Source organism: Lipotes vexillifer, unplaced genomic scaffold (genome assembly GCF_000442215.2).
Source record: "Lipotes vexillifer unplaced genomic scaffold, Lipotes_vexillifer_v1.1 scaffold12, whole genome shotgun sequence".
NCBI lineage: Eukaryota > Metazoa > Chordata > Mammalia > Artiodactyla > Lipotidae > Lipotes > Lipotes vexillifer.
Window position 1 is genome coordinate 4,118,954 of NW_006796716.1, and position 13,157 is coordinate 4,132,110.

At 48.0% G+C, this 13,157-nt stretch overlaps 1 protein-coding gene across 1 annotated transcript in view; it reads right to left on the reverse strand.

The window, feature by feature from the left end:
* Positions 1-9,425: 9,425 nt before the first annotated feature.
* Positions 9,426-13,157, reverse strand: part of SERPINE1 (serpin family E member 1) — an 8,055-nt gene continuing 4,323 nt past the window's right edge. Inside the window, exons 6-9 of the mRNA XM_007468828.1 lie at positions 12,257-12,357; positions 12,053-12,139; positions 11,434-11,517; positions 9,426-11,099 (exon numbers count right to left, since the gene is read on the reverse strand). Of these exons, the coding sequence (XP_007468890.1) occupies positions 11,062-11,099; positions 11,434-11,517; positions 12,053-12,139; positions 12,257-12,357 (310 nt within the window). The 3' untranslated portion in view covers positions 9,426-11,061. The remainder of the gene's footprint in view (positions 11,100-11,433; positions 11,518-12,052; positions 12,140-12,256; positions 12,358-13,157) is intronic.

Here is a 13,157-nt window from a genome sequence, read left to right on the forward strand (position 1 = left end):
GCGGAAGCCATGGCAACCAGGTCCTTGACTTCAGCTTTGAGTAGCCCTGTCGTCATGGTAACAAGGCTGCCTTGTGGGCTGGTTGGAGGATGGGGGAGGAGGACAATGAGGTCCTCGCGCTTTGGAACCTTGGGGGAGAAAGGCGGGTAAAGGGGTGAGAGGTGGATGAGATGACCGCTGGAGTTTGTGAGGAAGCAGGGTGGTTTAATGGAAGGGGCGTGGGCGATTGAGAGGGAGCAGGGTGGGAATTGTCTGTAGGGAAGGAGGAATGACGAGGAAGGCAAAGACAAAGGGTGGTGGTGGGGCAGGCATGAGAGAAGTATGGAGCTCAGAATAGATATCTACTGGGAACCTGCTAGATGCAGCAACACTCAAAGTAAGAGAAAGGTGTAGGTAATGAGGCAGATGAGAAATAAAAAGAGAAAAGGAGGGGCTGATAGAAAAGTGATGTAAGGAAGAGGGGTAGAAGCATGATTAAGGCGAAAGAGAAAGAAATAAAGAGAATCTTAAAAAGTTGACATGGCTTAAAACTAAAAAGGGACAGTCGTAACCCAGACGCAAGTGTAAAGATGAGAAGGATGTAAATTGTAATACAAGCTTTTTGACTGAGGATGTGCATGTGTGAGTGTGTATATTTGTGTGTGTGTGTCCACGTAGTAAAGTAGTTTGCATATAAATGGATAAGAGAAAAATCTTAAATTTTGTCATGCCGAAAACTTAATGGCATATTTCTAGATAATTGTTGGTAACTAATGATGCTATTGTTTTTGAGTAGCACTTGAAGCAAATGTTGGTGAGGCTCTACCTGTCTCCACTTTGCATTCTTTTCTTCTTACTCTTTGTTATGGGGGTCATATGCTTTAGTTGCAAGGGGGTGGGCCTAATCACCTGGGATGCATTCTGGTCTCTGCTCTCTACTTGATGTATAATCTCAGGTGGGTCCTTTAACCCTCCATTTACTCATTTTAAAAATGAAGATAGCAATACCTACCTTGCAAGTCTGATTTGAGGTTGTATAGAAAGTATCTGACACACTGTAAACACTTGATATTGGTAGCGATTACTACTATTTGCCTTTCCCAACTTCTTTGGTCTACTACTTTTTCTTCTTCCATTTTTTTTTTTTTTTTTTGGCGGTACGCGGGCCTCTCACTGATGTGGCCTCTCCCGTTGCGGAGCAACAGGCTCCGGACGCACAGGCTTAGCGGCCATGGCTCACGAGCCCAGCCGCTCCGCGGCACGTGGGGTCTTCCCGGACCGGGGCACGAACCCGTGTCCCCTGCATCGGCAGACGGACTCTCAACCACTGCGCCACCAGGGAAGCCCTTCTTCCTTTCTTTTTCATCTCCCTTTTTCCTCTGCCTATATCGTAGGCTTGCCAATGGCATAGACATTGGCTGAACTATCTTGGTGTTATTTTTTAGGTCAAGAATCATATCAATAAAGCAAGTTGTCATCATGGAGTGAAAAGGAGTGGGAGTGTGTGAGAAGGGCAGAAGGCAAAATAATAAAATGTGCTCATAGGGGAGAGGAGAAGGTTGTATATAAAGAAGTAATGAGCAGTGAGGTAAAGATGTAAAGCAGAGGGCTTCCCTGGTGGCGCAGTGGTTGAGCGTCCGCCTGCCGTTGCAGGGGACGCGGGTTCGTGCCCCAGTCCGGGAAGACCCCACATGCCGCGGAGTGGCTGGGCCCGTGAGCCACGGCCGCTGAGCCTGCGCGTCCGGAGCCTGTGCTCTGCAACGGGAGAGGCCACGGCAGTGAGAGGCCCGCGTACCGCAAAAAAAAAAAAAAGATGTAAAGCAGAGATCTAGGCAACAGCCTGAGGAAGTGTGGAAGATCTAGAGATGTAAACTCCTACACGCCTTGGAAAGATGACACTTTCTAGAATTCCTTGTCTCAACATGCCATGCCTAGCTGCAGAGAAGATAAGATCCATGAGAGAATTGCGAGAAATAGGGGTTTTGCTCATGTAGAATCATAGACTCAAGTGGTTTAAACTAACTAGAAGATGATGGACCTCATTTATCTCTTCATGGTTAGTGAATGATACACGTAGAGAATCTATGAGTTAGTGGGTCCAATAAGCTTGTGTCTGCAGATGAGTTCGGATTTGATGCAGTGGGCAGTTGGGAGTCATTATAGTTGTCTGAGCTGCTGAATAACTTGGTGAAAACAGCTTTGAAAAAAATCTTATAGTAACATGGGGGATGATTTGAAAGGACGAATGGAAGGCTGGAAGGTCATCTAGGAGGCAGTTTGGGGAATCTAGGCACAAAAATGAAATGGAGAGGGAACACTGGGGAGATACCTGTAATGGGCCAAAAATCACCTGAATTTAGAGCTCGTCTAAGTAGAGAAGGAAGGAGAATCAAAGATGAGTCTGGAGAATCAGTGGTGCCATTTGTATAAGTGGAAAAATAGAAGAGGTGAGATTCTGCCTCATTAGTATGGATGGTGTTTTTATTGTTATCCTGCGAAGCCCGTGCTGACACCTCCCCAAGCCTTCCTCTTCCCTCATCTGGTTGGAGCAGTGGTTCCTGCGGTGGGTGGAAGGGTGATCCACATGGCCTCCAAAGCCTTTCATTTCTGAGGCTTATGATCTGTGTTTCTCTCTCTTGTGATGATGCTCCCTGCCACCTTTTTAAAAAATTTATTGTTTACTTATTTATTTTTGGCTGCATTGGGTCTTCGTTGCTGCACGCGGGCCCTCTCTAGCGCAGCGAGCCGGCGCTACCCCTCGCGGCGGTGGGCGGGCTTCTCATTTGGTGGCCTCTCCTGTAGTCAAGCACGGGCTCCAGCAGCCGCAGCACGCAGGCTCAGGAGTTGTGGCTCGCGGGCTCCAGAGTGCATGGCGCACGGGCCCAGCTGCTCCGCAGCACGTGGGATCCACCGGGACCAGTGCTTGAACCCGTGTCCCCTGCATGGGCAGGCGGATTCCCAACCACTGCGCCACCGGGGAAGCCCCCCGCCACCATTTTTGGTGTATTCTTTAAGTACTCATTGTTCCCTGATGTCATTTGCGCTCATCTCTGGGTTTTTTTTTAACTTCTTTTTTTTAACTAAGCAGTTGGGACCATATCGTATGCTATTCCTAAGGGTCCTGAATACTTTCTGTGGTAGATGCTTGCCATTCTTTTTCACTTTCCTGGCTCTAAACCCCCTTTCTAGGGTTTCGGAATCCCCACCTTACGAGTCTAGGGGGAGATAGAGCAACCTCCCAGTGTAGCATTTGAATTTCCCAGATATTCCCTTTGGCAGCCCTCTTTGTGCCCACAGCATGGGCATGTCTGCTGGACTCGGCCAATCTTTACTCTCACCTGGACTTTGGTCCCGGAAGGAATGAGGGGGGATGGGGTGATGAGGATAGGTAAGACTCTAGCAGAGGGTCAGAGGACAAAACCTAGGGCGCAGGTGGAGTGGCGCCAATGGCAGTGTCCCGTACCAGTAAGAGGTAGGGTGGGGGTACCTGGTGATTTGTAATTTGGGGCTCTGTCTCTAGTGTGAGACCTCCTGCTGGTTCTCTGGCCCTCCTGGCAATTCCCTGAGCTCCCCAGTTTCCTTTTCTGCTTCATTTAGCTAGAGTTGGTTTCAGTTCCTGGTAACAAAGTACTCTGCCTGGTAAACTAGGTAATCATGCCACACTGTCTGTTGATGGCACATGTGAGTTGTAAGCTCCTCTTGGGACAGTGTCTTACCCATGTTTTATTTCTTTACAGCACCTAGCACAGTGCTTGTTGATTGGCTTCAATTATGATTGGTATACATGGTTACCTAATCGAGATATTTAAATCTTACATCTCACCCCAAATATGCTAAATTCTAATTTTCTATGTAATAGTACATATTTAATATCTATTATTCCTGCTAGAGGATAGACTGCCTTCTTTTGCTGTTTCTCCTGTGCCTAGCACAGTGCCCGGCACACAGCAGGTACCCAAGAGTTGTTGAAGAAAGGTACACTGGATCTTCCACTTGAAAATTTCATTGTCATCTCAAACTTCACTTGCCCCAAATGAGTAACTTCCTTCCGCCTTCCCCTGAAACCATCCCATTTCTTGGTTTCCCATTGTGGTCAACATCGCCACCTTTTCCTAAGTTTGCAGACTATCAGCCTGGGACATGAAGGATCACAGAAAGCATGGCTTATTCAAGGGACATAGATCAGACCTGCCTGATAGACTAGGAGAGCATATGGAAAAAGGGGAGACCGGCTGGGTTATCAGAGGAGGGAGGCAGCAGTCTGAAAACCAACTTGATGACTTGGGACTTCATTCTCAGGCATGTCCCTGGAACCTGCCTTGCTATTATTTTTCCTTTGTGATTTTGTTCATATTGTTTTCTGGAATGCCCTTCCATTCCCTCCCCACAGACCCAAATCCACCTTATTCATCCTTTAAGTTTGAACAAAGCAGCCGGTCCTGATGACCCTTTACACTCCAGTGATCATTTCTAGAATGTTTCTTTCAACCATTTTTGCAGTGATTCCCATAACATTTCAGCTTTTTGGTGAGTATTCTCCGTAGATGCTGGCAGACCTCATTTAACTGCTCTCTGCTTCATTGTGCTTCACAGGTACTGAGTATTTTACAAATTGAAGGTTTGTACCATGGCAACCCTGGCATGAGCAAGTCTACTGGCGCCATTTTTCCAACAGCATTTGTTCACTTCATGCCTCTGTGTCACATTTTGGTAATTCTTGCAATGTTTCAAACTTTTTCATTATTATTATCTTTGTCATGGTGACCTGTGATCAGTGATCTTTGTTACTACTGTGGTAACTGCAGATGTGGTAGAAATGGCAAGAGAACTAGAATTAGAAGTGGAGCCTGAAGATGTGGCTGAACTGCTGCAATCTCGCAATAAAACTTTCATGGCGAGGAGTTGTTTCTTCTGGATGAGCAAACAAAGTGGTTTCTTGAGATGGGATCTACTCCTGGTGAAGATGCTGTGAAGACTGTTGAAATGACAAGAAAGGAGTGAGAGTATTACATAAACTTAGTTGATAAAGCAGCGGCAGGATTTGAGGGAATTGACTCCGATTTTGAAAGAAGTTTTACTCGGGGTAAAATGCTGTCAAACAGCATTGCAGGCTACAGAGAAATTGTTTGTGAAAGGAGGAGTCAATCACTGCAGTCAATCACTGTTGTCTTATTTTAAGAAATTGACACAGCCGTCGCAACCTTCAGCAACCATGACCCTGATCAGTCAGCAGCCATCCATCAAGACAGGACCCTCCACCAGCAAAAGACTACAATTACGGGCTCAGATGATGGTTAGCATTTTTTTAGCAATAAAGTATTTATAAATTAAGTGTATCTCCGAGGTATGCCTGTACTTGAGAGTAAGAAACATCAGTCACTTACATTATTGGTTTTTTGGCCTGCGCTGAGCAGCACGAGGGATCTTAGTTCCCTGACCAGAGATGGAACCCGCTCCCTCTGCAGAGTCTTAATAACCACTGGACGGCCAGGGAAGTCCCTCACTTACACTGTTTTAAAAGTGTTTCACCGCCCCCAGTATACAGTTACACGTTTAAAGAAAAACTTAAACTGGAGTTCAGACTTGGCAAGATTTCGGTTGAAGCCATAGCTGCCTTACTTCAGAAGCTTTCCACTGGCGCCAGAGTGACCTCTGGTGGCCAGGGGGAGAAAAGGCTACATTCAGGACGCTGGTGTTCCAGCTGGTAAGGCACAGGTGTGCACACAGGATGCCCTGGTGACGGGCCCGTGAGGGCAGCACCTTTACTCCTGACTGCGTCTGAGCCCTCCTCTGTGTTCAGGGAGACCTTTGTTCACAAATGCCACAGAGAGGGCAGTACAGTGTAGCGGCCGGAGCACAGGCATGGCTGGGGCAAGTGATTCAACCTTCCTGTGTCTTACCTTCGTCATCTCTACAGAAGTGCATGCCATGATTAGTACAATGAAACTTACTTGAGGAACCGCCTGGAAAAAAAAAGATTTGGAAAACAGATGGTGTCTCCTTGACAAGTGTCATTCTGATAGAATCTTTTTACCCTTGAGGGATTTACAAAATCCATACTCATTGCCCACACCTGGGCAGATAAATAATTCCAATGGGTGAGGTGAACAAGAAATCTGCAGTTATGGTAGATGCAGGCAGATCTTGTGGAATTTTCATCCCTAGAAATAGAGAGAGGAAGAGTGGCCAAGGAGGACTGGGTGGGCTTCACACTGTGAGGCTGCATCACCGTCTTTGTCCCCAAAATATCTGAGAAGAACAGAAGGTACTGTTAAATGGGGCACTTCCTGGGGCAAACTCCCTTGGTGGCGAAGAGACCTTCTGAAGAACTCTTTTCTTCTGAGCCTTCTCAGCATGTATGGACAGTGTTTGAATTACATCCTGCAGAATTAAGGCTCTAATGTGTTCTGCTTTTGGAAGCATCTTGTGCAAAAAGGAGGCTCTTTTGGTCTCTAAGCAAATCTGTCACAGATGGGTAGCTCCTCGACAACTAGCCCAGTGCCTCGCATTGGTCATATTTTCAGGGTATAAGGAGGACAAAAGATAAATCTGGATCCTGGTGTCCTAAATTCTTGGACTTTTGCCTTCATGAGCCAACTACCCTTTATGAGCCCAAAGTGGGATCTGTATGAGAGGAAGAAAGTATTCCTGCAGGAAGAGGAATCCTTTAGCCCCAGCTGAAGTTTTGGCCGTAAATCTCAGCGGAGAAGTGTCTTGTGAACTGGCTCAGGCTACATCTGGTTACTGTGTACGGGCTGTAAGCCAGCTAGGAAGAGGCAAAGTGGCCTCTCTGGCCTTTTTCCCTGTAGCTCTACAACCATATCTTCGTCCTTCAAGGCTTGCCAGTTGCACAGTGAGAATGCGAAAGGAAAGACAGAGAAGTCATCGAGGTTAAAGGAGAGCATCTCTCTCTAAAGCTGAGAGTAGCTTTGGGGAGCTACTCATTCTAGGCCTCGTTCCTCCAGGCCTTGCCCTTGTTCCCACTGGTTTTCTAAGGGGAGAGGAAGACCTTCCTTCCAGGCTTGGTTGCACTTTGGGGCCTCTCTTACTACATCCGCCTCGTGGGAGACAAGAAATCCTGAATGTAAAGAGAGGAAACCATGAGGAGGAGGTGTAACAACCACATCTCCTTGGAACATCCTAGTGCATCGTGTTGGAGGCCCCAAGAATGCCCCTGGACTGACCCTTGAGAGGGATACAGGAGCGGAAGGGCAGTGAGAAGGCCTTAGCACGTGTTGAATGACAGGAGGGAGTCAGTGAATGGAGACCTTTTCTAGATTTACTCTCTAAAACATTATAATCAAAATTTGCTCCAAGGAAGTCTAACATAATCTTAGGGAAAATTATAATGTGAAGCTTCTTTCAGTTCAAGGTCTAAAAATCTGTCTTTATTCATGGCAGTGGGGTTATTCAGGAAAGTTGTGACGGCTTTTTTAAGCTTCAGAAAAAGTAGGATTCTTACCAGGCAAGAGGATCACCTTTGATTGTTTTGTACCATTTGAAAATGTTGGTGTCACCAACATAATCACATTCTTGCGGGATTAGGAGATTCTTAAAAGATACTTAGTCCCATTGCTAGGAAGTTATCTTACGCATATATGAGCACATGTGCACTGAGATAAATGTGCAAGGATGTCCATCTCCGCATTGTTGGTAACAACAATGACATTTTTTTAAAAAGCCATGAAACAACCAAAATGTCAGTGATCGACTTTTACCCTTTCAAACTGTTTGAATGTCTTAGTATGAGCAGGTGTTCCTTGTCATTTAAAAAAATCACCTCTACGCTGACTGCTGACTCATCCCCACCAAGAGGTCATCCTGGCTGTCCTTGAACACTTCCAGTGATGGAGAACTCACTACCGCTTAACTATCAGACAATGTTTTGATCAAGAGCCTCTGGACAGTAATTAGTTTGTATTAAGACATGATCTAGGTTTCCAGGGGTGGGGCTGGGTCTATCAGTCCCACCTTCAGGGCTCTGGAGCTGGATAGCACGCAATTTTGACAGCTAGTTCTTGGTATTTTTTCCATTTAAAAATTATTTTTGAATATACGAATGGAAAATAATTGGGGGAAGTATGTCCTCTGGCAAAAGCCTTCAAGATACTGGAAGAAGACAATAAAGGACTGTTCAGGATAACATTTTAAGGAGGATATTAAGAATCTATGTAGGGGCTTCCCTGGTGGTGCAGTGGTTAAGAATCTGTCTGCCAATGCAGGGGACACAGGTTCGAGCCCTGGTCTGGGAAGATCCCACATGCCGCGGAGCGACTAAGCCCATGTGCCACAACTACTGAGCCTGCACTCTAGAGCCCACGAGCCACAACTACTGAGCCTGTGCACCTAGAACCTGTGCTCTGCAACAAGAGAAGCCACTGCAATGAGAAGCCTGCGCACTGCAACAAAGAGCAGACCCCGCTCGCCACAACTAGAGAAAGCCTGTGTGCAGCAACAAAGACCCAACGCAACCAAAATAAAAAAAGAAATAAATAAAAATTAAAAAAAAAGAGTCTATGTAACCTAGGGGCAGGACAGGAATAAAGATGCAGACATAGAAAATGGACTTGAGGACACGGGGAGGGGGAAGGGTAAGCTGGGACGAAGTGAGAGAGTGGCATGGACACTACCAAATGTAAAATAGCTAGCTAGTGGGAGGCAGCCGCATAGCAACGGGAGATCAGCTCCGTGCTTTGTGACCACCTAGAGGGGTGGGATAGGGAGGGTGGGAGGGAGACGCAAGAGGGAGGGGATATGGGGATGATATATGTATAGGTATAGCTGATTCACTTTGTTATACAGCAGAAACTAACACACCATTGTAAAGCAATTATACTCCAATAAAGATGTAAAAAAAAAAAGAATCTATGTAACAAAAGGGCCTTGTTTTCAAGGAACCTGATATGTCAGTGGGGGTGGGGATGATAACATGCACACTCAAAGAGCATACACACATGCATGCACTGTTACACACCAGGAGAAAGAAAGATGTGTACATGCCAAGCGGAGAGCGATGATGTTGACTGGATCCATGGGTTATCCATGGTGGGGGAAATGGATCTGGTCTGGGTTTTGAGAAATGGGGAGTGGGGTAGGCATGGGGGAGGGTGGGGACATTTGGTGGGGAAGAAAATGTCATGAACAGAGATGGGAAGTGACAGGGGCAGTGAGCAGGTGGGTCTGGGCAGGTGGCAGGTGTTTGGGGAACCCTCTTTCCTTTTTGAGGATGATGCCCAAAGGGAGAATCATGTCCTGCACAATGTATCCCTGCGGGTCTTCTTGCAGAGCCCCGGTGGCCAGCCCTGTGGATTTGCCCATGACAGGACAGTGTGCCTTGAACTTGTGGGTGTGTGTTTCATAAAGATCCCTTTCACCCTAGAGGTCTGTGAACTGACAGGGTTTGGATTTTGTACCGTGTGAAACATGGAAAGTCAAGGCCAGGGACAATTTTGGAATATTTTTATTTATTTATTATTTAAAAAAAATTTTTTTAGTTGCTTCTATATCAAAAGTGAAAAAGCATAGAATTCAACACACTTTCAAGAACGTTGGACCCCACATTTGGGTATCCTTGAGGGTACTGTGTGTGGCTCTCATTGTCCAGTGCATCATGAAAAAAGAACAAAAACACACAAAGAATGAAGATTTTTCACTGAGGGGCGCAGTGGGATGATTAGGGTTCTATTAGGTTACATTCATTCGACACCTATGTGCAATTCTTCAATAAATTGGTCTTCATGCCTTACCACCACCAGCTAGTTGACTTTCAGAAAGATTATCTAATGGGGGTAATTGAGCCCGAGCTTCTTGCTGTCTCTCTCATTCTCTCTCTCTCTGTCTCTCTCTCTCTCTCTCACGTGTCCACAGCTCACACACAGCAGCCGGAAATGACACACTGAAGTGAGTCACCAATGCGGCTGTGAGTCACCCTGTAATTGGGGAAAGTTCTGTCCTGCTAGGTCGTGTAGCCCCTTGCACTCCTGCTCCTAAGTATATTGGAAAATTTTGAAACAACAGCTCTGTCTGCCTTCACCCACCACATCCTTTTGGTCCCTAAAGTGGGCTGAAGTTGGACAGTCCTGGCAGGGGTCCTGCTCCACGGAGTGGAAAGGCCAGGAGAGGAGCGATGGGGTTCAGGTAGCCACCAGGTGGCAGTGTGGGCCCTATCACTCCCGCTGCCAGGAGGGCAATGACAGGCAAGTGGCCACTCCTGAGGTGCAATGACACAGACCACAAAGGAACACTATGAACAAGTTTAAATAATATGTTTTCTCCATAGTCCTTTCTCTCTCACAAGCACACAAGGACAAGGATGTGATAAATGCTCAAGGACACCCCTGGCATCCCACCCTCCCCACCACGATATTGGCGCCAGGAACGAGGCACACATCTCATCTCTCTCCCTCTATTTCTGCAACATAAAGTATGTGGGAAGCAGAAACCTGCTTCTCTGAGTAAACAAGTCACCTACACTCCAAAATAATATATGCACACTGTTTCTGGGAAGGGAGCAGCCAGGCCTGGATGGGTCTCGTGCCTCTGAGCTGGGGGAGGACAGACCTTGACATGAAAGAGTGATTCTCCCATTGGCCTTCTTTGGCCTGCAGCCAGCTTTCTCAGCAGTGGCAGACAGTGCAAGAGTGATGGCAACGTGACCGGAACACAAATTATTTCTAGCAAACACACAAAAGCTCCTTCCTGTAAGCCTTGCGGTGCCATCCTGCCAGGGCCTCAGTGGGATCCGGGTCCGAAGACCCGAACGGGCAGAGCGATGGGCTGAAGCAGCCACGCAAATGATCCTGGAAGTTCTGCAGTCTTGTTGGGAGACCTTCAGGGCATTGTGCTTCCGAGGTCTCTCCCAGGGTCTCCACTGGGGAGTTTAACTCAAAGGTCCTCTTTCCCCCTCCTGGGAGAGCCGGAGGTCTAAGAGACAGATTCGAAAGATTTACCATTAAAAAAAAAAAAGATAAATATCTTCTCTTTCTCCAGAAAAATGAATTAAAATAAAAATTCTTTGCTCCGGAGTTTCTTCTTCTTGGACATCTCCAGTTCCATCCCAGATGAGGGCTGCATTTCCCATGGTCAGGGTTCCATCACTTGGCCCATGAAAAGGACAGTTCCTGAGGACGGAAGAATTATGGGAGATGAGAAGTGGGGGGGAAGGGGAACAGCACAGCTCACCCAGCTGGGTGTTTACGGATGAACTGAGATACGGGGAGATGAGTGAGTGTCTGGAGGCACAGCTGCTCTAGTGACTAAGCTGGGACTGGGGGACAGACTGAGCACCCTGTCTGGAGAGAGAGCACTGCCTCCGAGGAGGGGAAGGGGAACAGAGCTATGATTCCTTGCCTGGAGTCCTCTTGAGGGGAGTGGGGGCGTCTACACCTGCCCGGACCAGTGCCCGAGTCCAGGAGAGCAGGGGGGGTGGGGGGGTCTCCTGGGCCCCCAGCTCACCTGTGGGGTTGTGCCGCACCACGAAGAGGAAGGGTCTGTCCATGATGATCTCCTCGGGGGCCATTCGGGCTGAGACTGTGAGTGCTGGAAATGAAGGGACCATGTCTTAGAGCAGAGGGACGTGGGCACGGGAGCCTGGATTGGTCACAGGTGATCCAGTGACAGCGGCACTGGGATGGGGGCGTTTTAGGAGGCTCAGTTGTTTCCTGGATGTGAGCCCTAAAAGTGTTGGGATGTCCTCTGAGGCCTGGTTTCCTCCAGGAATTGGGTAGAGATCTCTCAGGTAGTCACTCGTAGGCACGTTTATCTAAACCCTTTTAGAGCGCATTGGAAGCAAGTGCCTTTAAGGTGACTGACCACTCTGAGAGCAAGCCAGGACCTCACAGTCAGAGGGCCTCAGAGCCAGTGGGGAGGGAGCAGGGTGTCAGGGAAAGCAGGCCTGTATTCTAGTGGGATCGGGTGATGCTCTCCACACAGGAAGCGAAGCTCTACCAGGAGAGACCTGGTTGACATGGGCAGTGGGGTCTTCCCGGTTCACCCGGGGTCTGGGTGCCAGACTGCGGCCCCCCCTGGAAGCCTGGGGCTGAGACTTGCCAGGCCTCACCTGAGCCTGACTCACCGGTGGAGGAGGACGCCATCGTGCCGCTCTCATTCACCTCAATCTTCACTTTCTGCAGCGCCTGCGACACGTAGAGAAGCTCTTGATCTGAAACAGAGGTGGATACCAAAACACATCAGCTTTGGTTCTCAGTGAGAAGCTCCTTAGTCCTCTTAGGGACCCCACTGTCCACCAGGGGAAGAAAGTGAAAGGAAAACCTCTTACCTGAAAGTCTTGAGAAGTCCGCCTGGTTTGGCCTAAACATGTCGGTCATTCCCAAGTTCTCCAGGGGCCTCCTGAGGTCAACTTCACTCTCCAGGGAGAACCTGCAGACAGGAGCACGACACAGCTCAAGCTCAGGCCACCTCTAACCCCACCAGGTATCCCCGTCCCCACAGACCAACAGGATGGGGACTGACGTGAGAGTAGAAGTGGGGGGCTTCCCTGGTGGCGCAGTGGTTAAGAATCCGCCTGCCAATGCAGGGGACACGGGTTCGAGCCCTGGTCCGGGAAGATCCCACATGCCACGGAGCAAGTAAGCCCATGTGCCACAACTGCTGAGCCTGCGAGCCACAACTAGAGCCCGTGCTCCGCAGCAAGAGAAGCCACCGCAATGGGAAGGCCGTGCACCGCAATGAAGAGTAGCCCCCACTGGCCGCAACTAGAGAAAGCCCACGCGCAGCAACGAAGACCCAATGCAGCCAAAATAAGTAAATAAATTTATTAAAAAAAAAAAAAAAGAAAGAAAGTAGAAGTGGAAAGCTTGTTTTTTCAAATCCGTTTGCAAGGTCTCCTCCTTGCTGGGAGATTCTAGTACTAATGAACATTTTCCTGCAATCTCCCCACCCCCTTGAACCTATGACTAATTACTTTCCTCAAATAAGGCAGTAGTTTCAGCACAATTATATTCAGTTTGACTGGGGAGGGAGGGGGCAGGGCAAATTCTTCTGCAAGGATATTTGAACAAAAACCTGGTCTGTAGATTGTGTTCTGAGAGCTGAGCCTGAGAAGGACTCCAGCAGCGAGGCTTTGGGGCTCTCGCTCTGCTTCCCATCAGGACACAACTAATTACCTCTTTTTTTTTGAGAGAGAGAGTGCGTGTTAACCAACTAAATTACCCTCTTTC